The sequence below is a fragment of the Myotis daubentonii genome, chromosome 12 (assembly GCF_963259705.1).
Source record: "Myotis daubentonii chromosome 12, mMyoDau2.1, whole genome shotgun sequence".
Taxonomy (NCBI): domain Eukaryota; kingdom Metazoa; phylum Chordata; class Mammalia; order Chiroptera; family Vespertilionidae; genus Myotis; species Myotis daubentonii.
Window position 1 is genome coordinate 21,697,406 of NC_081851.1, and position 27,072 is coordinate 21,724,477.

Below are 27,072 nucleotides of genomic sequence, written 5' to 3' on the forward strand. Positions count from 1 at the left end.
TCCAAGCAAACATGAGGCAGCTGCCAGCCCTGCCCGGCAGTCCTGATCTCCTGGGCTGTGAGGAGGGGAGGCCGGCCACCGTCTCCTTCAGCACCCAGGATGCAGCACGCCAAGGTAGGCGGTGGCGGGGCTGGGGGCTTGTGGGCTGGGGGCTGCCTCGGACCACCCAGGGACCTGTTGTTCCTCCCTTTCTGAGCGCATCCCTTGCTGTCCCCTATAGGATCGCTTTGGGGAAATAAGTGTTGGGGTGTCCTGGCTGGGAGGCTAGACTTCTGGGGTCCCATTTGGGTGGGAGAGAGTTTTTAGGTGTTTGTGGGACAGAAGCTGGACAGAGGAGAACCTGGGGTCAGCCATGTGGCTGGTCCTGCTCTGTGAGGTCCCTGAGCCTGGCTCCATAGCCCTTAGAGCCAGGACCCTGTGTGCTGGGAGGGAGAGTCTTATGCTCGAGGGCTGGCCAATGATGCACCTTTTAATGATTCAAGTAATGAATGAATGCCTACTCCCTAACAAGGACACATGCTGAGAGTTCTCACTCTGGGGGCTGTTGGGAGTTTGGAGAGAGAGAAAGCAAGGGAAATGTCTGGGGTGGGGGTCAAGATTTGGTGACAGGGTAGTGGGAAGGATGCATAATAATTAAGTGAAGAAGGAGGGAAAGGAACATAGCTGACCCCCAGAGCACAGCTAGCACTCAGAAAACGTCCTGAGGCCGTGCGAGCTCCTTGTGTGCCGGGACCGTCTGTCTGCGGCAGGAAGTGGCACTGAGAGTAGGTCTGTGTGCATCAGAACGTCCCAAATAACAATGTTCTGAACAAGGCTGGTTGCCTTTCTCTCTCGGGCTGAAGTCCAGAGGGGGCAGAGGAGGGCGGGCACGGAGGGCCATGGTCAGCAGGGACGCAGGCTCCATCGGGCTCCCTGGCTCCCATTCTGAGGGGACCTTACGGGCCCACAGGGCTGTGGGAGCCCCAGCCAGCACTGCAGGCGGTAGGAAGAGGGCAGAAAACTCAAATACAACCAGGGTCTCCTGCGAGGGGAGAGTGGATGCCCCAGAGATGGACTCCTATCTCTCACCCATGAGAACAAGGGGCGAACAGTGGGCTGTGGCTGACTTCAGGCCACACTGCTCAGAGCCCGGCCGCCCCTGCCCTGCCTAGTCCATCTCCCAGGGCTGCCAGGAGGATTAGCAGAGGTGACAACACAAACCTCTTCAAGCTTGGCAACAGGGCGGGCTGAAGGGGTGCTTGTTCTCCCAGCAGCCCCGGCGGGCAGGCAGACGTAGAGGAACAGCACCTATTCTTAGGCGCACACACTGCAGGCTCAGTGCACACACACACCGCTGCCAGCACAGTCCCTGCCCATCCGCAGGTCAGTGCGAGCACGTACCGCATGGCCACACGCAGCACCTGCCCCCGGCGCCCTGGGCTGCACAGTTGCATGTAGACAGTCATCCTCTTGCCTTGCCTCTGCCCTAACGCCCAGAGCTCATCCTGGGAGCTTGGCCAGCCCCTACTGGATGGGTGGTGGGAGTAGCTCAAGTGTTCCCCTCCAACAACTGCACCTGGCCCTCCCCTTGGCCATTGTGACCCCACACTGCCACCCGCCCTCCTCATCCTCCACAACTGGCTCCTGTCCCTAAGGATCTCGAGGGGCCTTGCACCTGCCAGTAGCCTTCCTGTGACTGGAGCAGGGCCCACACCTGCTGGTGCAGGGCCGGGCATGGCCAGTGGTCCTCGAGGAAGCTGCCCCTGGGCCATTTACCAAGGTCAGCGGGAGAACCAGTTGTGAAATTCACCTTCCTCACTAGCGGCAGGAGGGACTGCAAATCAGGGCGCAGGCTGCCTGTCACTACCATGGTCAGGGCCCAGTCCTTGGCCTCCTGCATGCACCCTCCCGTCATGCATGGGTCCTCACAGCAGCCCCAAAGGGCAAGCACAGTCACTGCCCTCTGCAGACACCGAGGCTCAGAGGAGGGAGCAGTCTGCCCATCACAGCACCCAGACTTGAACTCTGTGAGTAGTGGGCTCTGCTGGAGTGGGCATGCCTGCTGCCGGGGTTCCAGGGAGTGTGCCCCGGGAACCTCTACCTGCCAGGCTGCAGCCTTCCTACAGGGCACTTTCAGGAGGTGGGCCCCGACTTGCTCCCTCAATCTGCCCGGCTGGAGCTGAGGCATGAGTCAGATGCCCGAAGAGGCTCTGACTGTTCTCCAGGTGGAGGCTGGGAGGTCAGGGCTAGCCCTGTACCTGCATCATCTCCCTGGACCCACGTGCGGCCCACGAGGTAGCTCTTGGCATTGTACCCACTTCACAGATGAATCTGAGGCCTGCCCTAGATGGCAAGTGACATAGCTGCAACTGGGATTTGAAACCTGCTCTGTCTTACTTCCCTAGGGCTGGGGGAGGGGGGGTCCTGGGAGAGGACTGCAGGGGACAGATGCATACCTGCTGAGGACTGGCTCTCTCCCAGCTGGGGGCTGGCTCTGTGTGCTTGTGGCTTCGAATCCTCTGAACCCTTTAGTGACTGCACGCAAGCAGGCCCCACACCCAGCCACGTCTCCTGGATCAGCCGTGCACCTTGGAGCCTCCAGAGCCCCCTTCTGGGATGCAGGGCCAGAGCTGCAAAGAAAAGAACCCGGGGTTTGTGAATTCAGGATCCCTTTTCCTAGCAGAAGCTTCTGCAAGAGTGGGAGCTGCTTTGCAGACTCAGTCTGGCTTGGGGCACTCGGGCCCCCTCCCCCACCACGCCAAGGCAGCCCGGGTGAGGCCCAGGAGCAGCTGCTGAGCCTGATGTGACCTCTGTGAACCACAAGGGCCGCCTTGATTTCCAAGGCAAAGAAAGAAGAGGGGGAGAGCTTGGCAAGTCTCCCTTCGCTGGTCCCAGACAGGGCAGGAAGGAGCCTGAGCAGAAGGAGGGTGCAGTGTGAAGTGAGTCACTGTGCTGTACTGCTCCCCTCCCCGACCAGCTCCCCATCCCCGGCTGACTGAGGTTCCCTCCAACAGGTGCATCTGTCAGCGGTGATCAGCCCACGTCCTGGAACCACAGAGCAGTCACGGGACAGGGAGAGAACCCAGGGGCCCTGCAGGCACCAGGGTGGGATGGGTCTGGGCTGAGTAGAGCTGAGGCAGGACAGCCAAGAGGGCCCTGTCCCACCTCCCAGCTGGCCTGGCCTCCCCCCTTGGATCTGCTGCTTCAGGTCTCTGCCCAGTCCCCCTCCATCAGGTGGCCTGTGCCCATGTTGGCTCAGCTGGGCACAGCAGCTGCTGGTTCTCTCCAGCCTCCTCCCCAGCGCTGCCCCTCACCCCAGCGCTGCCCCCCACACCGCCCTTCCCCACCTTTTGCACATGGGCACTTCCAGGGCATCAAGAGGCAAACGTGGGCCCCCCTGCTGCTGGTACCACCTATGCCCAATCCATCCTGGCCGTTTTACGATTCTCTTGAGATGGGCAATCTAGGCAGGGACCCCAGAGAGCCAATCCTAGCCCCAACTCTTCCCTGTTGAGTCTGTGGGCTTGGGCAGGGCCCATCCCCCCCCCCCTTGGGCCTCAGTTTCTGCATCTGGGACTCAGGTTCACGTAGAGCCTTTGTTCAGCCCACACATTAAGTCAGGGCCGTGTGCTGACCAGTGGGGCTGGGTGTCGAGGCCTGGATCACCTCCAAAGGTGCCATGACATAGATCCCTGCCCACATGCACAACATCTGTGCCCTGGCCTATCACAGCGCCCTGCATGCACCATTTGCCAGGAAACCTGGGGCCTGGAGAGGTAACGTGGCTGCACCTGTGGGCTGCTAGCCTGACTCAGTCCCAGCCTTACACCAGCTGACCGTATGTCCTTGGGCGAGTTATGCAGCTCCTTTGTGCTGAGGTCTCCTCACTTTCCTGAGGAAATATTATCAACCCTCTAGAGACAATGAGATCTTATACCAACCCTCTTAGCACAGCCCCATGATGCCGGGAGGTGTCAGTGCCCCTGTTTCCTGGTGACTGGGTGGAGCCCGGAAAAGGCCGGACAATAGAATGTGGTCAGTGAGCGGCTGGGGGCGGGGGGTGGGGACCCCTGGGTTAGTGAGACTCTCCCCTCCTGGGCAGCACCGTGGCAGGGAGCAGATGATTTGTGTCTTGGCCCAGGTGGCAGTCATCAGAGGCCAGTTCTCCCCTCTCCTGCTCCAGGGCTCTGAGAGGGGTAGCACCAGGTGTGTGTGTGTGTGTGTGTGTGTGTGTGTGTGTGTGTGTGTGTTCAAGCACGTGCCCATGCAGGTGTCTGCAGGGACTCATGACAAACCCAGCTCCCCCTCATCAGCCAAGCTGCCTGGCCCACATCTGTCTCTGTCCAGGGGTGGGTGGAGAATCGAGGATCCCAGAAGCCTCCCGTTCCAAACACTCAGGGCCGCACGACGTGACGCCCACCGCCACTTCCTGCCATCTGTCCCAAGCGATGGAAATAGAGCAGGTGATGAGTGGGTGCTCAGTGAGCCAGCCTGCGCTGCAGCACCCCGATGGATGAGGGCCAGGCAGCCCCCACCTGAACAGGCCTGTGTGTGCCCTAGGGCAGTGGTCGGCAAACTGTGGCTCTCGAGCCACGTGCGGCTCTTTGGCCCCTTGAGTGTGGCTCTTCCACAAAATACCGACTTCTGTGCATGGGCCACGAAGTTTCGATCGGACTGTACATGCGCGCCTGCACGTGGTATTTTGTGGGAGAGCCACACTCAAGGAGCCAAAGAGCCACATGTGTCTCGCGAGCCACAGTTTGCCGACTACCGCCCTAGGGCAACTCTGCTGGGAGGAGAGAGACTGGGCTGGAGCCTGGAGCCTGTCCCTCTCACAGACCAGGCCCAGCATTTCCTGTCTGGAGGGAGAGGCTCTAAACCTGAGCAGAGCTTTCAAATGGACTGAGGGGCTTTAACAAACCGAGCAGTGCAGGCAAGCACTGCCGCCCTCAGGCAGGCAGGTGTGGGCACTCCAGGCGCTTCTGATGTGCCGCTAACTGAGCAGAGAGGCTGGGTCTCCCTGCCAAACACCACGGGGCCATGGGCTTGGCCATGCCCCTGGAACCGGGTGGCCAGGCCCTCTCTTGGCATCAGAAGGGTGAAGAATAGTGCTAATCACTCCTTCTGGAGGCTTTGTGCATGTCAGCTCAGTTAACCTTTCCCACAGTCCTGTGCGGGCACATTATCATCCCCATTTACAGATGAAGAAACTGAGGCTCAGCAGGGTCAGGTACTTTGTCTAAGGTCACCCAGCCAGGAGGCGAGGGCCCAGAGTTTAAGTCCCTGTCCGGCTGACCAAGACCTCTCCCCACTGCTCTTGGTGCCTGAAGTAACAGTAAGCAGCCTGAAACCACCCCTAGCCCCTCCTAAGTGCGTCTTCTGAACCAGCATCTGCTGGTCCGAAGCTGTTCGTGCTGCTTTGCATCCATACGTGTCTTGGGAGACGTCGGCCATGCCTTTCACATAGGTGCTTACTCACATGACATCAGCTCTGGGAACGGAGCCTGGGTATCGTAACTCAGGTGGACCGGGGCCCTCCATGGCCTCCAGCTGTGCACCCCATCCCCACAGCAGCCTTTGTCTGCAGGTGGCCTCTGCCAAGCCTGCTCTGGGCCACTCTCGGGGGTTCTCAGAACAGCTGGTGAGAACCATAGACTGAACTGGCTGTTCAAAGGTCTTGCCTCGCTTTGCCCCCAACGCCTGACCAGATGGGCCCCACAGGATAAGGCTGCGTCCATGGGGAAGGGGGCTGTGAATTGTGGGCACCTGACCTTTCAGGGGACCTGTGGGAAGTGGGGAGCCATGAGGTGGGATGTTGGGCCCAGGTTCGTGCTTTGTTGAAGGTGATCTGGCCTGGCAAGTGTGGTGAAGACTCTCAGAGGATGGTGCTCCTGGGGCAGAGTCTGTACTGGATTCCGGGGGAGCTGGAAGGCATGAGGGTTTGCTTCCTACATCTCCGTGGTGACATTTCAGCTGCTGAGGAGTCACCTCGACCCCCTATCACTACCCACATCTGCAGCAGGTCCTAAACACCAGCACACAGTATCTCCGCCACCCATCCCACTGCCAGGGTCTGGCTCAGCCCCCCTTTCTCCCTGGGCGGGAGCAGCCCCCCAAATTGGCCTCCTGCTTCACTGTCCCCCAACCCTCCTAACACTCCACCAGGCCGCCTTTCTGAAATGACTCTGCCTGGCCCTGGCTGGGAGGGGGGAGGGAGAGGGAAGCCGGGGGCAGTGCTGCCCAATAGAACAGTGCGAGCCACAGGAGCCGCTTCTAATGTCCGGGTGGGTCCACAGAGGACATGTTTTAAAGAGTGAGATCATTTTTAATAATGTATCTTATTTAACCCTTTGTAAATGTCATCATTTCAATGTGCAATCGACATAAAAACTACTCACGAGCCATTTTGCGTGCTAGTAAGCAAAGGCTTGAAATCCAGTGTGTGTTTACACGGAGGGCACATCTGGAGTTGGACCAGTCACATTCCAAGTGCTTGGCAGCCACAGGTGGCCAGTGACCACCGTGGGGGACAGAGCCTGGCCACCTTCAGTGGGCCTCTCGGCCTCTAAGTTCCTACCTGTTTGTCCTCTGCCTTCACCAATTTTGTTTTATCTGTGCTACTGTTTTTTTTCTTTAAATGAACTCACATTTTAAGCTTTGACAAGCAATTCTGAAAGGGAGTCTTTAAGTCATTATTGTAAATGGAGGGCTGGTAGCAGTTGCTGAAGTAGGTGTCGATCGAGTGTAAATGAATCAGGAGGCCTCGGCTGGAAATACATGATGAGGATCCATTCAAGGGTCTTCCGGTTTATAAACCCCAAACACAACTAGGCAATGCCTAAGGGTCCTGAAGAAGAAAGAAAAGCTAAGAGTCCTTATAGAAAAAACGACATTCTTGAGAAGAATCAGTCCTGCCTTCCTAGCTTCTGGGTTGGTCTAGGTAGGAGATAATCGTTAAGGTAGCTGATGGTCTGGATGGTCGTGTCAGGCTGTTGGATATGTGACCATTCTTTTCTAAGTCCTTCAGGGGGTGATCAGAGGGTTAGCTGTAGTATTTATATCGTATTTATATATGTATAATCTCCAGGCCTAAGCGGAGAGTTAAAAATTTCAAGTTCCCAGGTTACTTAAAGCAAGAATAGAATCATTTCCTCACGCCCCAGTCTACTTGATTTTAGTAATTTAGCAGCTTGACTACAGTGAGTCCATTTTATTTCTTCACTCTTTCCTCAAAAGTAACCATAGCAACGTCACCAAAATGAAAACAATAACCCGTCCGTATGTTGCCTGCGGAGGATATTTTTTCCATTGCTTTTGTAAAAGAGGGGGACCATCGGGAGCTAGAGGGGTGCTAAGTCATCTCTTGTGCCAGGCAGAGGTAGCTCCTGGGTGCCCAGTGGCAGAGCCAGCCTAGGGCCATTTCTCCCTGGAGCCAGTGACCTCCAGTCAGGCCCCCGGGACACACCTGAAGTTGAGCAAGTTGGGCTGAGTCCTCCTTGACCTGAGTGGGTGAGAGCACAGCACAGGGCCTGGGGGAGCTTGGTAAGAGGGCGTGAGAAAGAAACCAGGGCAGGGTGTGGGCTTTAGTTAGCTTATTTGGAGGAGGCTGTAAGTGACCTCAAGAGATTGGTGTGCACATGAAATAAGGCACATAGTAGGTGCATCGCCATGTGGCATCCTGTCTGTCCCTCCCCTGCTGCTCCTGGGCAGGGGACTTGGAGGGACTCTGAGACCTGCCCCTGGCCCTCTTGGCCAGGCAGGAGCTGGAAGTCTCGGGGCTCTGGGGTGAGTGTTAGGGCCTGGCCCTGCCCACCTGCAGCCTCTGCCCAGAAGGAGCCTTGTAGACCTCAGAGGAGGCAGCAGGTCCCCAGTGCCAGCCTAGGGCCATTTCTGGAACCTGGACCAGATGTGCAACAGGGGACTCAGCATGACCCGAGGGCCCAGATTTCTGGCTTCATTGGTCTCTGTCACTCAACCCGGGCCATCCCCTGAGGCCCATGGAAGATGGAAGCTCTGTCTCCTGTTGCAAGGACACTGACATCAAGTGACGGGGGGAGGGAAGGTAAATTATGGAGAGTATCATGGGACTTGAATCCAATCAATAGTTAATATTTACTGAGGGCTTTGTGTGTGGTTGTATTTTTTAATACTCTTTTGTGTGTGAGTGTAAGAGAGCATTTTTGACTTGGAACTTGAGATAATTGTAGATCTTCATGCAGCTGAAAGAATAATACGGAGAGATTCTGCGTATTCCCCAGCTCCCCTGACGGTAGCATCTTGCAAAACTGTAGTGCAAAGGTCACAGTGGGACACGACAGTGGTGCAGTCCACCAGTCTCATCTGGCCTTCCTAGTTTTACACGTGCTCATTGTGTGTGTGTGTGTGTGTGTGTGTGTACATGCGCGTGCGCTTAGTGTTTGCGATTCTATGCACTTACGTAGCTTTGTGTTTCCACCACCGCAGTCACAACACAGCGCAGGTGCATCACAAGCATCTCATGAACTGCCCTTGGCCAGCCGCACCTCCCTCCGCCGCCTCTGCCCCATTATTAACCCCGGCCCACTAATCTGTTGCAGTGCTAAAGTTTTGTCATTCTATAGAAATAGAACTGTACAGTATACGATCTTTTGAGGTTGGTTTTTTCATTCAGGATCATTTCCTAGAGAGTCATCCAGTTTATTGTTTGCAACAATAGTCCATTCCTTTTTTTGTTGTTAATCCTCACCTGAAGATATTTTTCCCATTGCTTTTCAGAGACAGTAGAAAGGAAGGAGAGAGAGAGAGAGAGAGAGAGAGAGAGAGAGAGAGAGAGAGAGAGAGATCTGAGAGACACATCAATTGGTTGCCTCCTGCACATGCTCTGACTGGGGGCAGAGAGCGAACTGTAACCCAGGTACATGCGCCCTTGACTGGGAATTGAACCCATGACCCTTCAGTGTGCAGGCCAACGCTCTAACCACCGTGCAGGCCAATGCTCTAACCGCCGAGAGCACTAGCCAGGGTAATAGTCCAATCCTTTTGATCGCTGCCCAGTACTCCATGGTGTCACCTAAAAAGGGGCATCTTGGGCCTGTCTAGTGTGGGACTATTCCAGGGGAAGCTGCTGTGCACATTTCTGTGCAGGCTTTGTTCATTGGGATAAATGTTCAAGGGCACAATGGCTGGGTTGGGTGGCAGTTGCATATTTGCTTTTAAGAAGCCACCAACTGTTTTCCAGAATGGCTAACGCATCACATCAGGATCAGCAAGCCGCAGTGAGGTGGCTTGTCTGCATCTTTGCAGGCATTTGGTGCTGCCACTACTTCTCAGCCATTCCGATAGGTATGAGTGACATCTCATGACAGCTTCGTTTGCACTTCCCGGGAGGCTGATGATGCTGAACATCTTTTCATGTGCTCCTTGGCCACCAGCGTGTCCTCCTCGGGGAAAGGTCTGTGCGGGGCTTTGCCATCTTTTCACGGATACTCTGTTCTTTTACTGTTGGGTTTTGAAAGTGAGGGCCTCCTGAGTGCTGGGTGCTTGATGGGGAAGAGAAATTCACACAAAAGGCCAGGGCCAGCCCTCAGAGCTGACATGGGCAGGGGAAGTGGGAAACAGACAGAAAACGCATCAGAAAACTAATACATAAGATAAATTCAAACGCCATGCATGCTGTACGGCACTGTAAGTGATGAGATTGAGCCTGCATGAAGGAGGGCAACCTGGAGGTGAGGGGAACTCCTAGTACCTGACCTGAAGGGGGCATGACAGAGAGAAGGGGTCAGCCTGGACAGTCCAAGGGATAAAGAGTGCAGGTGGAGGAGGGAGTATGCAGGTGGAGGAGGAGTGTGCAGGTGGAAGGAGTGTACAGGTGGAGGGGAATGTGCAGGTGGAGGAGGGAATGTGCAGGTGGAGGGGAATGTGCAGGTGGAGGAGGGGAATGTGCAGGTGGAGGAGGGAATGTGCAGGGGGAGGGGAATGTGCAGGTGGAGGGGGGAATGTGCAGGTGGAGGAGGGAGTGTGCAGGTGGAGGAGGGAATGTGCAGGTGGAGGAGGGAGTGTGCAGGTGGAGGAGGGAATGTGCAGGTGGAGGAGGGAATGTGCAGGTGGAGGAGGGAATGTGCACTGGGAGGGGAATGTGCAGGTGGAGGAGGGGAATGTGCAGGTGGAGGAGGGAATGTGCAGGGGGAGGGGAATGTGCAGGTGGAGGAGGGAATGTGCAGGGGGAGGGGAATGTGCAGGTGGAGGAGGGAATGTGCAGGTGGAGGAGGGAATGTGCACTGGGAGGGGAATGTGCAGGTGGAGGAGGAGAATGTGCAGGTGGAGGAGGGAATGTGCAGGTGGAGGGGGAAGTGTGCAGGTGGAGGAGGGGAATGTGCAGGTGGAGGAGGGAGTGTGCAAGTGGAGGAGGGAGTGTGCAGGTGGAGGAGGGAGTGTGCAGGTGGAGGAGGGAATGTGCAGGTGGAGGAGGGAATGTGCACTGGGAGGGGAATGTGCAGGTGGAGGAGGGGAATGTGCAGGTGGAGGAGGGAATGTGCAGGTGGAGGAGGGGAATGTGCAGGTGGAGGAGGGAGTGTGCAGGTGGAGGAGGGAGTGTGCAGGTGGAGGAGGGAATGTGCAGGTGGAGGAGGGAATGTGCACTGGGAGGGGAATGTGCAGGTGGAGGAGGGGAATGTGCAGGTGGAGGAGGGAATGTGCAGGGGGAGGGGAATGTGCAGGTGGAGGAGGGGAATGTGCAGGGGGAGGGGAATGTGCAGGTGGAGGGGAATGTGCAGGTGGAGGAGGGAATGTGCACTGGGAGGGGAGTGTGCAGGTGGAGGGGGGAATGTGCAGGTGGAGGAGGGAATGTGCAGGTGGAGGGGAATGTGCAGGTGGAGGAGGGAATGTGCACTGGGAGGGGAGTGTGCAGGTGGAGGAGGGAATGTGCACTGGGAGGGAATGTGCAGGTGGAGGAGGGAATGTGCACTGGGAGGGGAGTGTGCAGGTGGAGGGGGGAGTGTGCACTGGGAGGGGAATGTGCAGGTGGAGGAGGGAGTGTGCAGGTGGAGGAGGGAGTGTGCAGGTGGAGGAGGGAATGTGCACTGGGAGGGGAATGTGCAGGTGGAGGAGGGAATGTGCATGTGGAGGAGGGGAATGTGCAGGTGAAGGACAGCAGGCTGTGCTGGGCATGTGAAGAGCAGGGTGAGGTGGTGGCAGGCAGATGAGGTGAGGCTGACCAGGGTGAGGCAGGGCTTGACTGGAGTTGGGCTTTGCACGTTGGACCCAGTCATTGGGGTTTTATCTGAAATGCCCCTGGGTGTGCTAAGCAGGGTGAGGGGGGATTTCATTCCTGTGGGGGTCTCCTCACTGACCCCACGGTCCTAGACTGTTACCTCCCTCACAGAGGCCCAGTTGGCTGGAGGGTGATGTGTCATCTCTCACGCCCCCCCTCCCTTCGGTGCCCCAGAGCCTCCCATCCCAGGGGCGGGAGCTGGAGTGGCTATAACAGTCCCTGACAGCCCAGCCAGACCCTCTCCCAGACAGACAAGTGTCAAATATTCATGAGGATGAGAAGCTGTCACTTCCCTGCCCTCCCCCGAGGTCTGATGGGCCTAGTCCACAGGACTCAACCCCTCCTGGCGGTGTGTGGCTCTGCCCCAGCTTAGCCATTGTGGGCCCCTCATTCCTACTGTGAGGACCCCCTTCATAGCGAGTGGCTCACAGGGGCCCGGCCCTCAGTCATGTGGAGGACCTGGCCCACGGCTCCTGCCATCCCCCTCCCTGGACCCTGCTCAGGGAGAACACACCAGGGCTCCTAGCCCGGGAGCACAGCGGGGAATTTGTGAGCAGGGGCTGGGCCATGACTCGGGGGCTGGGGAAGCCCTCCTCAACTCTCCAGGCCTCTCAGGGGGCCTGGCCCCAGGAGAGCCAAGCGGCTCATGGCCAAGACCGCCTGACTGTGGAACCAGGAGCCATGAGCGCTGTGGCCCTGAAATGAAAGTCTCCGCTGGGACTTCTTTCCTAATCTTTAAAATGGGGTGGCAACGCCGACCTCTGGGTTGTCATGAGGATGAGATGACACTGAGACCCAGACGAGAATGCAGGAGGGGAGCTCTTGGCCAGCTGTGCGGCCTCCAGGCTTTCCAAGAGGAAAGAGCTCAGGCCTGGGCTGCAGAAGGAGTCCCCGGGGCCAGGGGTGCCAACCTTGTCCTAAGAGGGGGTCCTGCCCAGGCTCTGAGGCCACCTCAGTTTCTACTTCTGACACCCTCCACTAACCCAGAGCCCTCAGCAAAAATTCATGCGGTAACGAAGCAGCAGCTGCCTGCCTCCTCTCACCCCACCCCTGGGACCAAAATAAAGACTTTATTCATCAGGCCATTTCTCTCCTGAATAAGATCATTAATAATGGAGAACACGGCCCCAGCCAGTTTGGCTCAGTGGATAGAGTGTCAGCCGTGGACCGCAGGGTCCCGGGTTGGATTCCGGTCAAGGGCACGCACCTGGGTTGCAGGCTCCTCCCCAGCCCGAGTGCAGGAGGCAACCAATCGATGTGTTTCTCTCACATCAATATTTCTCTCTGCCTCTCCCTCTCCCTCTCTCTTTCACTCCCTCTAAAAATCAATAGAGAAATATCCTCAGGTGAGGATTTAAAAAATAAAAATAAACAATGGAGAAGATGCCCCCCTGGACGGGTGTGTGTGCATGTATGGATGTGCGTGCATGTTTGTACATGTGAGTATGTGCTCGTGTGTAGTGTGTGGAGGGGCCTCCCTCAGCGTCCCTAGAATCCTGGGGCCCTGTCTCCCCCTGCTTGCTCCCTCCTTCTGTGCCATCAGAATGGCGAGGTTGCTGCAGCTCTGGGCACCACTTCCCCTGCCTCCTTGCCAGGCTGAGCCTTGGAGGAGGAGAGGAATATGGGGGGGTTACCAAGGCGGGTGTGTGGTGGGACGTGGCTTGCGGGGGGCTGATGACTCTGAGAGGGGCAGCTGGCGGCTGGCCCCAGGCTGGGGAATGCCCCAAAAGTCAGGATTAGGGGTTTGGAAGTGGGCCTGTCTAGGTGGCCACTTCATCAGATACTGACCAGGAAGCCCAATTCCCCCCAAAATGTGTTTGAGCCTCATGGGGGACCTCCCACCTAATGGGACCTTTCAAGATGAACAGACCAGCTTCCCCTCACCATTTGGCACCCACAGATCCCACCATTTAGAAGATGAGATGCTTGTGGCGGTTTCTTATTCCCCACGTGTAGGAGAGCCCCCACCGGGGCAGGATGAGAGTCTAACAGGCCAGGCACTTGCTTTCCCCATTCACCTTGCAGCCAGGGACTGGGCTGGGACAATGGACTCCTCTCCGCTTGGCCTTGAACCTGAAGCTAGTGATTCAACTGAGACACCCCAGCTGCAGCCTCCAGGTTCCAGGGACAGCAGGGCATGAGCCTGGGGGCGGGGTGGGGGGGAGAAGGCGGGTCCCTAGCCCAGTGTTACCCAGGTGCATAGTTGTTCATGAGCCCCTTCTGTGGGGTGACCATGACTGAGGTCTGGCTGTCCAGCCGCCTGCTCTTTGCTGCAGTCTGTCGGTCTGGCTGTCTGTCCTCCCTGGGGAGGCTGGGACTGGCCCTGCTGCGCCCTGCTCATTCCTTTCTGGTTAAAATCAGCCTGGGTCAGGTTCTGCTCCTTGCACCTGAGGACCTGAGGCAGGGCTATGTTTGGGGCTCAGCCTCTGCAGAAGCCACCTAATTGCACAGCTATCTGTTATTTGCTTTGAACAACCGAAGAGTTTCAGAGCTATGCCAACAGCACGCTGACCCTCAGAGGACGTCACCAGCCAGTCCAGTGGCCACCATCCTGGCCACCCACCCACCCACACGGGGTGCTGCTGCCTCCCACAGCCAGCACTTAGGCCTGTCATAAATAGAATGAGCCTGGGGGCTGCTTGTGGCTGTGACCCAGCTGGCCAGGCCACACCCATGGCATAGCCGTCCCTTGCAGGAGACTGGGCAGATGCCCAGAGGGGCCACCATGGCTGCTGGCTGCACACGACCCTCCCAAGCCTTGCCCTCAAGGGGTCGCTCTGCTGCCAGAGTGGGCACTGAGGACGGTGGGTGCTCCAAGGGCCAGGATGGGGTGCGGCTCAAAATATTGTTGTAGAAAAACAAATCTGGCTGCGCTGGGGCCTCTCCCCAGGTTGTCCTCTCCCGTCCACACCATGGAGCTCATGTCCAGCATCTCCGAATAACTCCTATGGCCTCTCCGCCCAGATGCCTCCAGCTTGTTGTTTGAGCTGTGTATTCAGATCATCGCACAACCCAGGGCAGTGGGTTCCATCTGTGTGCCTCCCCGAGGAGGCCGGGGTCTCTCCTGCAGCCCCGCCTTCCCTCAGGCAGAAAAGGATGGGAGGCGCGGTGGTGAAGTGAGGAGGCCGGGCTTTGCTGTGTGACCCGGTGCAGATCCACTGCCCTCTCTGGGCTTCAGTCAAGGGAGAGGTTGTGATCTCTAAGGAACTGTCCAATTCTGACAACCAGACCCATGTCAGGGCGGGAGTTTGATGAGCAAGTCTAGACCTCATCTCCCTCCTTCCAGGGACCCCGTCGTGTGCCAGACCAGGGTGCAGAGTGGGGAGCCCACAGGCCCTGCCCTTGACCCGGAGTTCCACTGCACACAAGGGCAGGCCCAGTCCCTCGGCCCAGAAGCCGGGGAACCCTGGTGGCTGGGTCTTAAACCATGAGTAGGGCTCCCTGGGCCCTGAGAGGAAGGCTTTCCACAGCCGTGAGGAGCACAGCGGGTGGGAAAGAGTGGTGTGTCCACAGCCAGGCTGGTGTGGCTGGAGGAGAGTGTGTGTGGGAGGCTCATGGCCTCGCTGGTCATTCTCTACCCACTCCTCTGTCCTGGGCACTGGGCTGCTCTCCTAGTGGACACTGTCTGTGCCTGCAACATGGCCTCGCCATGCAGACCAAGGGCTCCTGCACAGAGAGGTAGGCTGGTGAGGCACTGGGCAGGAGATGGCCCGTGCAAGAGGGAAGGGCCCCTGCAACACTCTGGCCGGGACTGGGGGCTCCTGGCATGCAACCCTGGAAGACGGGTCCCTGGGTGGAGTTAAGGACGGGACGGCCTTGCCCAGGAGAGTGGGGGAGTCTGGAGCAATCTGGTGGTGCCCTTCGTGAGCAAGGGCTCAGGACCCCTCTGCCTGTTCCTGCTGCAGGAGATGATGAAGGTGTCCGATGGCAGCCTCCTGGGGGACCCTGGGGACACACCACTAAGCAAGAAGCAGGGTGTCAAGTGGCAGAGGCCGAGGCTCACCCGCCAGGCCGTGATGCGGTGCTGCCTGGTCAAGTGGATCCTGTCCAGCGCTGCCCCACAGGGCTCAGGTAGGGCTGGGGCGGGGCTGGGGATCTGATCGGAGCTCTGTCCTGTCTGGGGGCTCAGAGATCCACCTGGGGCCCCAACCCAGGCCTCACCATCTCTGTCTCCATCGGAGATGTTTTCATTCATTCGTGCCCGTCCTCATTCATCCATGCAGGCCACGGGGCTCAAGGCAGGCCTCCGAAGGTGGAGACAGAGGGCTGGGACCATGCTGAGGTGCTACTGGGGTCGCTGGTGGGGTGGGGCCCAGTTTCAGAGGCTGGCAGGCTGGGCTTGCTGCACCCACCTCACCTGCTGGGTAACATGGGGCCGGAACTCATCCTTTCTAAGTCCTCTGTTGCCCGGCCAGTGTGGCTTAGTGTTTGAGCATTGACCCATGAGCAGGAGGCCACGGTTCAATTCCTGGTCAGGGCACATGCCAGGGCTGTGGGCTCGATCCATAGTTGAGGGGCATGCAGGAGGCAGCCGGTTAATGACTCTCTCTTGTTTCTATCACTCTCTCCCTCTCCTTTCCTCTCTGAAATAAATAAATATATATTTAAAAAGGGGGTGGGGGCTGGTGCTCACCTGCAGGGCACATGTAGGGCACATGTGAAGACGGGCAGCAATGTGTGCAGGGGTCTGGGAAGAGGGGCCTCCCTAGCACGCACAGGGCTGGTGCTGGCTCTTTACCAGGCCTGCTTTCTGGGTGTTTGTGAGGCATGGAGAGAAGTGGCTGCCCTGTGCAGGCTGTGGCAATACCTGGTGTTTGCTGTGTGTGGCCTTGTACAGCCCCGTCTTCTCACATACATGCACAGACCATGCACTCACACCTGCGCACACCTACCATGCACACCTGTGCATACCAACCATGAACACCTGTGCATCTGCTACACCTGTGCACACCTGCTCACCATGCACACACACATATCATACACAGGTGTCCATGCCACACGCAGGCACACACACAAACAAGTACGCATGAGATTCTGCCGCTCTGACTTTAAGGAAAGGGTGCAGATGTGGCTCTGACAGCTGTCTTGTTTGTTGTCTCAGACACTCTGTGATTTCCAGGGGCCTCAGTCCCCTTTGCTGGAGAATGGGCACAGCCATGGCCCTATTCCCCCAGCATGATGGGGTAGGAGCGAGGAGGGTAGGAGTGAGGAGGGTAGGAGGGAGGGTAGAGTGAGGAGGGTGGAGTGAGGATGGTGGAGTGAGGAGGGTGGAGGGCGGAGGGGAGCCGGCACAGAGGCTGGTAGCCAACTCCAGCCAGGCCTGTGTCCTTGACCTGAGAACCCATCCAGGGGGCTCCCAGCTACACTCCAGCCACCGCTGCCCTCGGGCGCCTGCCTGTCTGTGCTGCCCTGCCACCCTGGCCTGACGTTTGTTCTTGGCCACCCACGGGAGCGCTAATGCACGTGAACACATGTGGGGTCCATGTGCACTCCTCAACTTCTCAGGGCAGGCGAATAGATGTTGCAGGTGGCAGAAACATGAAGTCGTTACAAGTTTATGCAAACAGCTCACCTGGGCAGCTCCCACAGGACGCTGATCACTCTGCAGCAGGATAAACACCGGGCGGTGCCCGCGTCCCCCGGGGAGAGCAGAGGGGGGCATGGCACTCCTGACTGGCATGGCGCCTCCTCCCTCTCCGGAGGCTCCATCCCACCCCCACTCCTCCTGGCCACACAAGATCCTCTCCTTCCACCGGAGATCTTGCAGCCCCTCGGCCTGGCCTCAGTGTCTCCCTGTCGCTCCCTCCCTAAGTCTCTCCATCCAGCACCCCACCCGCCGAAGGCCTTTCTCTGTCTCCAGTTTCCGACTTTCAGGCTGGGCTGGGTGTGGTGCGCCACCTCTCCGCTGGGGCTGTTAGCACACCCGGATGTGGGTGGACGCAGAGAAAGAGGAGCTGGGAGCAGGCTGCTGTGTTTAAGGCCACAGTGAGGGGGCCAAGGCGACCACACCCACAAGTCCCACCTTCAGCTCGGGGTGGGCTCTGCGAGGGCAGGGCCTTTCACATTCAGCTCCTCCTGGGCGATCTGGATGTGTCTGCTGAGCAACTTGGAGGGGGAGGGGGCAGGCCCAAGAGCCATCAACAGCTCTGGGTGGATGTGTTTACCAGGCAGCTCGCCAGGCAGTGCAGATCACTGTTTACTAAAAACTTGATTGGTGCTCAGGGGGGTCACGTGACTCAGCAGGTTGCATGGAGTGAGGGGCATCGTGGATTCTGACCTGGGACTTCTCCCTCTGCCCACCCTGACCTGTGTCTCCCGGGTCTTTTTCTCGGGAGCTGAGGGAAGAGGGAGCTTCTGGGGTTTGTGTGGGCAGCACATGCTCACGCAGGGGGCAGCGGAGACCATGCCTGCCTCCTCCATCCCACACGTCCTGTGTGTGTCCCACAGGACGGCACCGCTGGTCCCATGGAGGGCAGTGTTCACACCTGAAAGGCTGAGCTGAGCAGCTGGCGCCCTCCTCCTCCAGGAGCTTCCCCGGGCTCTGGGCACAGGGAACAATGGGCACCATTCAGTGCGGCTCCTCGCACCAGCGGAAAGCACGGGCAGCCGAGACACTGTGCCCTTGTTGTCAGGGTTTTTCCATTCACAGAAGCCAGTCAGAGAGGCGGGTTTCTGGGGCAGCCAGAGCAGAAGCCCGGGCCCAGGCCCAGGCCCAGGAAACCACACTGTGTCACTGAGCTTGGGCCACCTCGGCCCAGAGCTGGTGGGACTCAGGGGCCAGAGTCCTGCGGGCCCAGGCTGACCGGCTGCTGCGGTGCCCTGGCGTCACTCCTGGGCTGCGAAGGGCCCTCTAGAGTGGTTGTGCCCAGGAAAGGGGAGCTCAGGGCCGGCAGTGTCCCCCCCCCCGGCACTGGGGGCCATCTCAGTGGCCCAGAGGCAGCGCCCCTCTGAGAAGCATTCTTCTTTGGGATCTAAAACCTCCTTCCGGAGTCAACAGCATTGGAAGTGGAAAGCAGAAGGACTGTGCGTGGTTGGCCGGATGGTGTGAGGGCCGCCGCCTCCACTTCCCACGGCCCCTGGACCCGCGCTCCTGGCTGGAGGGGGAGCAGCACCCACTTCCCACAGGACAGCCCCTGAGCCTCGGCTGTTCTGGAACCAGCTGACAGGGGCACTCCCGCTGCTCTGTGAGGCTCTGGGCACTGGGGCAGGGTGAGGCCAGGGGTCTTGTAGGCACTGGCCTTTAGCTACACTTCCTTGTTGTAAAATGAGTCGCTGATGAGAACAGTGATGTGCGGGACACTGTGATGGGTGGTGGTGTTGGCAGAAGCGGGGAGGGCGGGGGCAGAAGTGCCTGGCGAGAAACCCTGCCGGGAGAAAAGGCATGCAGTGTAGCTGGCCTGCCACCTGCTGGCCAGCTGGGCACTCGACAGCAGCTACCGCCAGCCCAGCCCAGCCCAGTGAGGGGACCTAAGGAGCTTTGGTCCACCGCAGCCAGGAAGACAGGCGGATGACCAGCAGACAGGCCATCCTGCCCACCTGACCCGGGGCCGCCTCAGGCCCTTCAGAGGGCGTTGCAAAAGACTGACATTCTCACACCGCCTGGTTGTCACTCCTCCAACCTATTTCCTCCCCTCCCCTGGCCCTTGAACAAGTGGTTGGCAACTGCCCAGGACACTGTAATCTGTATCCCAGGCCACCTCTCCTGCCAGGCCATGTGGGCCAGCAGACATGTTCAACATTCTGCCCGCCAGGGTGACGTCCCTTCTCCACGTCCCTCCCCAGGTGGGCTGTCTGCCAACTTAGAGTTGGTGCCAGCATTTCCTGCAGCTCTGTCTGCAAACAACATACGAACACACCTCCTCAAATGGTCGTAGGGACTCCCCAGGGGGCCTGGGGTGTGGGTTGAGGGAAAGATGGCAATGCCGCTGTTTACCTGGGGGTGAGGGGCTGAGCCCCTACAAATACACCTGAGCCTTCTAGATGCCTCAACCCTAAGCCCATACAGAGCGCCTGTGCATGACGACAGCGCCTTAGCGCCGAGGGAGAGTTGATACGCGCTCCTGGTGGGCATCCCCGGCCTCAGGGCCACCCGAGTCCCACACTCAGGCATCCCCTCTCCATGACAGCCCAGTAAGAAGCCACTCATTCCATGTCCAGAGAAGAGATCTTTGCCAAAGAAAGCCTGGCTTTGTTCAAAACCCCAGGAGACCATGGACTGTTGCATGGGGCCTGCCAAGGGCCTGCATGACCTGGCGCGCCACCGAGTGCTTGGTCATCAGGCCCAGGGCAGAGCAGCCTCGCTTCCCTGGCTCTCAGGAAGCAGCCTGGAGCAGCCACTAACTGTGGTGCGTAAGAAAGCACTGCACTTACTCACATGCAAGAGAAACCCGAACCACAGTGACTTAACTTAGAGGCAAGCAGCTCCTGTTTGAGAATCTGGGCTGGGCAGTGGCCGGCAGCACTTTAGCAGCTTCAAGGTCTTTGGGTTTTCCTGCCCTTTCCCTCAGTCGCAAGGTCGTGGCTTTGGCTCCAGCCACCATGGCTTTGCTCCAGGCGAGAGGAAGGGGAAAGCAGGGGAAAGAGGAAGTGGTGGCACCCACCTCAGCACAGCAACACCCGCAGACACCTCTGGAGGACTCGTTCTACGTGGCACAGGCAGAACGGAGGCGCCCTGGCTGCAAGGAAGGCGGGGAGGGGCAGTTTTTAAGCTGGGCATGTGTCCACCTCCGACAAAATCTGAGTTGTGTCGTTGAAAAAGCAGAGGAGGATGGATATGCTGTGGCATTCTCTGCCAGACCTGCCTCCTAGGGTCATGGTGACAGAAAGCACCGGCGCCCAGAGGACCTTAGCAAGCTGCCTGCACACACTAGGTTCTCAATAAATGTGGGGGCAGGGGTGGTCGGTCAGCAGTTCCTCCTCCAGGCACACACTTGATTTTCCCTATCCTCCTCATCAGAGGGACCCCTGCCCGTCTCCCCATTTTGTAGAGGCACCAGCAGGGCTGGGGATGGGGTCAGTGAGCAGAGGCCAGGCCCACCCATCCCCCAGCCCCACCCAGGGTCCCTGGCCCCTGAGCCTCCCACAGGGGCTGGGCAGGAGCAGGGCTGCTCCTTGGGGAGCAGAGAAGCCCTGGGACCTGGATGAGGCCCCTTTGCAGTGAGATGACATCCTCAGCCAAAATTCACACCAGCGGCTCCTCCTCATCAGTGTGGGAGCTCAGGAGCGAGGCCCACCCCCTCCCAGCCCAGGCAGCTGCAGGAGCCCGTCCACCTCCAGGCAGTGGGCTCCGGGGTCCTGAAGAGCCAGAGCCAGGTTCAGGGATGGCCTGGCCGGCCCTGGGTGGGAGCAGGGATCCCCGGCTGAGGGCTGAGGAAGACCCAGAGAGCAGGAGGGGTGGACAGGCTGAGACCCACAGGAGAGACGCTGAGACAGACCAGAGGGGGGCTGGGGGGGGGGGAGAGAGAGAGAGAGAGAGAGAGAGAGAGAGAGAGAGAGAGAGAGAGAATGTTCTGGAAGAAAGGCTCTGGGTGTTCAGTTGGGGAGAGGCAGGCAGAGGACGGACAGAGCTGGTGGCAGAGTGAGGGCGGGGGCAGGAGAGGGGCCCCTGGGACCAGGTCAAGCCCAAGGATGGCAGGGTGCAGAGACCTCTGGCCCAGCCTGGGGGGCCACCTGAGGCTGCAGAAGGGCTGGCATGGCTGCCGGAAGTTCCTGGGCGATGCCATCAGCTTCTTCTTCCGCTTCCTCTCTGGGAACCTGGCTCGAGGGAAGGAGCACTCAGCAGGGCAGGAGGCGGCTCAGGAAGGGGCCCCGCAGGCACCCACGTAGAACAGGGCGTGTGGCTGGGGGCAGTGGCCCTGCCCTGGGACCTGTGGGCAGTGAGTGCCAAGCCAGGGCTCCCCTACTCGTGGGCCTGGGGAGGGAAAGGAGGCAAGGAAGGGGATTCCTTCTCCGGGGCCTCAGACTCAGGCGCAGTCCAGGCAGCAGGGAGCCATGGCCACATGTGCACACTGACCCCATGCCCTGCTCCTCGCCTCCCCCCTCCCTGGGAAGCCCTCTCCCTGCCCATCAGAGACAGATGACGAAGGAGTGAGTGTGTGCACAGACCGGCAGAAAGTGCTCAGTCAGGGACAGCCATCTTGCAGCATCCATGAAAACCAGCCGCCCAGGGATTGCTGGCCGGGATCCAGGGGGCACCCCTAGAGACCACGCTCTCCAGCTCCCCTCCCGGGGAGAAGCCCCGTGTGGGAGGGTCTCCTGGGAAGGCCAGACCCCCTGCCACAGGCCTCCTCTGCCCACGTGTGTGCAGGGGCCCAGGGCTGAGCAGGACCAGAAGGAGGGGAGGCCACGGCCCAGGAGGCAGCACGGGAAGAGGAACGCCTGCATGGGGGACCCCTGTTTCCTTGGCTGGATGCCCGGAGGGGGTGCCAGGAGACTTGTCCTCTGCAAGGGGCGACCCCAGCAACTTCCAGTCCTGTTGTCTCCTCTTATGGGAAGGACTCAAAGGAAAGGAAGCTACAGAAATCACGTGATTCCCTGGAGCGCTATAGAGCAGAGCCCTAACAGAAAGATGTCCGTGTAGACGGTGACGTGTTGGCTTCTTGGCCAAAGCTAGAAGCCGCTTATGCGGCCCGAAGGTGTTCGCAGCTGCCGGGGATCACGTGCCAGCGCTGAGCAGGGCTGGGCTGGGAAAGCCGGCCTTTGTCCCGCGCCAGGGTGGTGCCTAGTCCCCCAGCGTGTGCCCTGCCCCATCCTGACAGCCTCGCCCAGAGCCTGGTGCGCTAATACCTGTCGGTATCTGAATGCTAATGAGTAACATGTAAAGAAGAATAAAAACATAACCAACCATCTCAAAATCCGTGGAATAATAATGGTTTAAAATACTCAAAAGCAATAGAAATCTCTATGAATAAGAAGACGGAGTTCCGACAGAATGAAGGTTGGCTGAGGGGGTCCAATGGCGGTGTGAGTCTGAGGCAGGGGTGTGACCTCAGGGCCCACTGTGGGGGGACTCGGGCTGCAGGGCACAGGAGCCCAGGGTCTCCTGGGGCAGGACAGTGACAGCCGTGCTGACTACAGTCTCAGTAACTGGGGGTCTTTGCTTCTGGTAGCTTCGGGCTCAGTTATGATCAGTGTTACCTGCCTGATATACTTGCAGCCTGGAGCAGGGGCGAGGGAGGGGGCGCTTTCTCTCCCGCTCTGCCTGTCTCTCTGTCTCAGTCCATCTCCAAGGGGAGGCATGATGCTGCAGGTCCCTCACCAGCAAAACACAGGCATGGGCTTGCTGGCCCACCTCCGGGCTCCTTCCAGCCCCACGGTGGGGTGGGGAGGAGCCCCTGGGAGCGGGGAGCCAGGGGGCTGAGAGCAGGCTGAGTGTGAACCCTGAGACTCTGCTGAGAACACAGACCTTGGCACTGAGTCAGGAACACGCAGAGGAAGCGTGGCTCTCATCACCCGTGACCCTTCAGTCCGCTCTGGGGAACAGGGGCTCCTGTGCTGTGGATGGAGTTCATGCAGACCCTGTGCTCACCTCCCACGTCGGGGAGCACTCACGGACTCCTTTCTGGCCCAATATCAGACCTCCAGACCCCCATTTACTTGGGGATCCCCTCCCCATGACTGTCTCAGGCTTAGGGATGGAGAGGGAAGGCAGAGGGTGGGCAGGGCCCTGGGTGTCCCCAGGCCCCTCAGTTCGGGGACCAGGCCAGTGCCACTCCCATCGGAGCACATGATGCCCCATGGTCTCGTCCCAGTATGAAGGTGGCCCCTCCCCAGGTCGTCTTTCAAGGAGGAGGGTGGAACGTTGAAGATGGATTCCCTGTCTTCTTCCACAGGGTCTGAGGCAGCACTGCAGAAACACCCTCTGCCTCCACCACCATCGCTGGGGGGATCCATGTCCCTCCCCGTACCCTGGGACCTCTGGCCAGTGTAGCCAGTGGCCATTACCCTGACCTCCTCCCAGTGTGGGTCAGACCCCTCTGGCCCTGTAACCCCTAAGCTGCAGGGACGCAGGCCCAGATCCCACAGGCTTCCCAGCAGCCCCTCAGCTGGCTGGGTGAGGGCAGGAGGTGGAACTCCCCAGCACACAGCCTGCCCCTCCAAAGAAGCCCTCCCTCCACCTCACAGCCTTCGGCTTCTCTGCCCCTGGTGGGACGAGGAGGGTGTGACCTGCATAGCTGGTCTTGGCCGTTGGGATCTCTGCCAACTCAAGATGAAAAGTCACACTTAACACCTGGAATCCACATCAAGACAGCCTGTCTTCTGGGCCATGCAGCCCATTCTGCACAGGCCCAGGCCCCAGGCCCAGGGCTCCCACGGAGGAGGCAGGCATAGGGCAGAGGCAGGGAGGGGCCAGCGACCAGGGAAGGGGGCAGAGACTGAGGCTGCAGAGACCCATGATTCCAGACAAAGGTGGGCACAGCTGGCTTGACGTGTCAAAGCATCATTCTTGATGTGTTAAAAATAGAATTCTTCTGCAAATAGACAGGCTGTGTGTCCAGGTTCTGCTGAAGTCCTGGGTGAGGGAAGCAGCAGAATGGCAAAGCTGGTTCAAAAAGACACCCAGGGGGGTTGCAGAGAGGGTGGAAGGAAAAGCACCGAGAAGTGAGTGTTCAGTTCGAAACGAAACAGAAACCCAGGGCAGAGAAAACCCACCCATGGGCCTATGCTCTCTGTTCATTTATCAGTTTTCCATACTCTTGGGGCTTTCCTTTCAAAATTTAAAAATGATTTTTAAGAATCTCATCTGTGCCACTCATTGCTGTTAAAGGTAAACTGAGGCATATTAAAATTGTCAAGAGTTTTGAGCAAATAGCCATTTGAACCGGGCAACGCCAAAGCAAAGGTGTTAGGAGAGCTCCAGCAACAGGAGCCCGGGGAGAGGACTGTATAGAGAAGATGTGGAAACAAAGCAAGGGATGTACTGGATTGGCTGTAGCTGGAGCAGGAGTTATTGGGGAAAGCCTCACTGGCTGTTTGTGATGGGCTGTTCGTAAGTTTCATTTTCTCGGACTTGACTCTGGCTTAGGTTTTGGTTTGTTTGCAGAGCTACCATGGCATTAGAGCCGCCTCAGTCCGCAGCCTCCTGGTTTAAATACTGGAACATAGCTCTGCATGAAGCAAATTTCTTCTAACCTCTCTGAGCCTCAGTTTTCTCATTTGTAAAATGGTCCTAAGAATAATGAGGTCATTATGAAGGTTGTTTCCAGATGCACATGAAAATCTCTGACTTTCACCTTCTCCACCTCCCACCATGGTGGCTTCTTATATAGGCTTTCGTTATATCGGTGTGTGACTTTGGGCAAGTGACTCGGTTTGTCTGAGCCTGTTTCCTCACCCATTAAGTGGATATAATGGAGGCTGGTTTTGAGGATTCTACCAGAGCCCATGAAGGACCAGGGCAGTGTTTCCCCTCGAAGTTTCAGTGGCAGAGCTGGAGATAACGGGGACTCATCGTGACTCTGAGCTAGGGCTTCCTCCTTTCTTTTCCTTGCCTGTGAAATTCGAGCTGGAGAGGGCAATCTCAAGGTCAAGTATCATCTCTGAATTCTGTGATTTCTCCCCTCTCCACTCTTACCTGGTCACAGGGGCCTGGGAGCTTGGGAAGCATTTGTGGCTCCTGGACCCTGGGGTGGGCGGGGCCTGCCTTTTGAGCCTCTGCCCACTCTGCCTCTCCTTGGCTTTTCCTTAGATGTTCTTTCCAAATCCCTTCCGCCACTCAGAGCATCTCCCAAACCCCTCCCAGGGCGTTGCTAACAAGGCGAAGTTCATTAACATGAGCAGCTTGACATCCTGCCTTAGCGTTCGTGGGGAAGCTGGGGTTCTGCAGACCGATATAATGGGCTGCTATGGCCCCCACCCCTCCAGTGGCCTCTGCCCACACAGCCTCCCCGTGGCCTGCCTCCAAATGGCCGGATCAGAATGGATAGGATGGGTGTAGACAGAGATGCAGACAGAGGGTCAATGGGGAGGCTCACTGGGCACTGGCTGGAAAGGTGGGTCGGGGAGCCCCCAGAAAGGTGTTTGAGAGCCACCTGCCCAGACACTGGTCCCTTGGGCCCCATTGCCACCTTCCTGCCAAACTTGGTTCCCATGTGGGATGTGTGTGTGTGTGTGTGTGTGTGTGTGTGTGTGTGTGTGTGTGTGGTGTTACTGTTGCTGTGGGGCCCAGTCCCTGAACTCTGGCTTGGAGGGGGATTGGGCCTTTTTTAATGTGTGCGTTTGGGGGTGTAGGGGGACAGAAATCACTTCCAGATACTCTGGATGGGAAGAAATATCTTTGTGCCATGCTCGGGGCTGCTCAGGCAAAATCCAGAACTCCTTGGCGGGGCCACCCCAGTCCTGTGGCCTCTCTCTCCTCACTGCCTGCCAAAGGCTCTCTCTTGACAGGCATTCCCCCACCTTCCCACCAGGGGGCAGCAGGGACCAACACGTCTGCCACCCCGGACCATTTTCATCTTAAGCCACCAGCTCTGCATTTTCTGACAGTAACCCTCTCCCCACCCGCCTCCCTTGCCTCTGCACACCTTTGGCTGTCTTCTCTCATCCAGGGCTTATCCTTGCATCCTGGCTCCTGATGCCCTGAGCTAAGCCTAGGACAGTCTGGGACCCTCTCCCCAGCAGGCATCCCTTCCCCCTGCTGCCCATGAGTGCCTGCCCAGTTATGGGCTCTGTGTGCCTTGGGGTGGCAGTGGTTCCTTCTGGAATCACCCCAGAGGCCTCAGGAGGCCTCGGGCGTCACACAGGAAGGCTTTCCTTAGCCGTCTTCCTCGGTGTGAAGGGGGGGACAGGGGCCATGCCCACGCCCTGGCTTGTGCCTGGCCTGGGGTGGGGCTATGATGACCTGAGACAAATGCTCCCTCAGACGGGCAGACCAGGCTGCTGACCACCGTCCCTCGGCCGGCAGGGTCTCCGAGGTGAAACGGGGAAGGACAGCGGCGGCCTGGCTGTCGGACTCTCAGTAAACTCCCTCCCAATGGTGCGTGTCCTCCTTCTCTTTGAAAATAAAAGGTGACACTGTGTACCCTCTTCCAAATGTGGGGGAAATAGGAGGTGGTAGGGGCCGTGGGACCACATTCGAAGCCCTTGCCCCACGGAAGCTGGAAGGTTAGAAAGGGGCCGTGGTAGGGGTGAGGCGGAGGCCAGGGGCGGATGGGGAGGGCAGGTGTCCTGGCTGGGCCTCAGGAACCAGAGAGGAGCAACTGAGGAAGCAGCCACCCAGGTGTACTGAGCCGCAGTCCCGCAGGAGGCGAGCCAGGGAAGCCTCCGCACCACCTACGTTTCCAGGAAGAAAAGAGAGAGAGCAGGAAGGAGGGTTCACGCGGGATCCCCCAGTCAGATGGGAGGCTGCCTCCCCCAAAGCAGAGGATCTGCCCCAAAAGGTGAGAGAAGAGCCAGGGGCAGGTGGGGAGGGCTGAAGGGGAGCACCAGGAGCTTCCCCTTAGGGTGGAGGGTGAGGTGCCCCGCCCCCGCCCGCTATGCCCCGTGGACCATGACCCGTGAGCGTGGGGGCCCCTGCCAGGTGGTGGGAAGCACAGAGGGAGCTGCTCCTTATCCGTTCCTCCCTGTTCCTCTCCTCATGTCCTGTCCCGGGTCTGGGTGGGTCTCTCCCTGGAGGGGCTCCTCCAGCCCGTGCTCCACCCAGCAAGCAGCCAGCGGAGCTTCACAAACTAATGCCTCTCCTGCCCAAAGCCCCGGGTGGCGCCCCTTACCCTGCGAAACCCAGAGCCCCTGAAGGTGCCCCCCCCGCCCCCCGCTGCTCCTCAGCAGGAGGCTTGGTGGGGTCCTCTCTGCTCAGAGCCTCTGCTCGGCGGCTTGTTCTCCCCCTTCAGCCAGTTCAAATGCCG

The 27,072-nt window shown here is 58.7% G+C and overlaps 1 protein-coding gene across 2 annotated transcripts in view; it reads left to right on the forward strand.

The window, feature by feature from the left end:
* Positions 1-27,072, forward strand: part of KCNIP3 (potassium voltage-gated channel interacting protein 3) — a 66,561-nt gene continuing 39,489 nt past the window's right edge. For both annotated transcript variants that reach the window (XM_059659120.1, XM_059659119.1), the window contains exons 1-2: positions 1-114; positions 15,136-15,301. In XM_059659120.1, the coding sequence (XP_059515103.1) occupies positions 100-114; positions 15,136-15,301 (181 nt within the window). In that variant the 5' untranslated portion in view covers positions 1-99. The remainder of the gene's footprint in view (positions 115-15,135; positions 15,302-27,072) is intronic.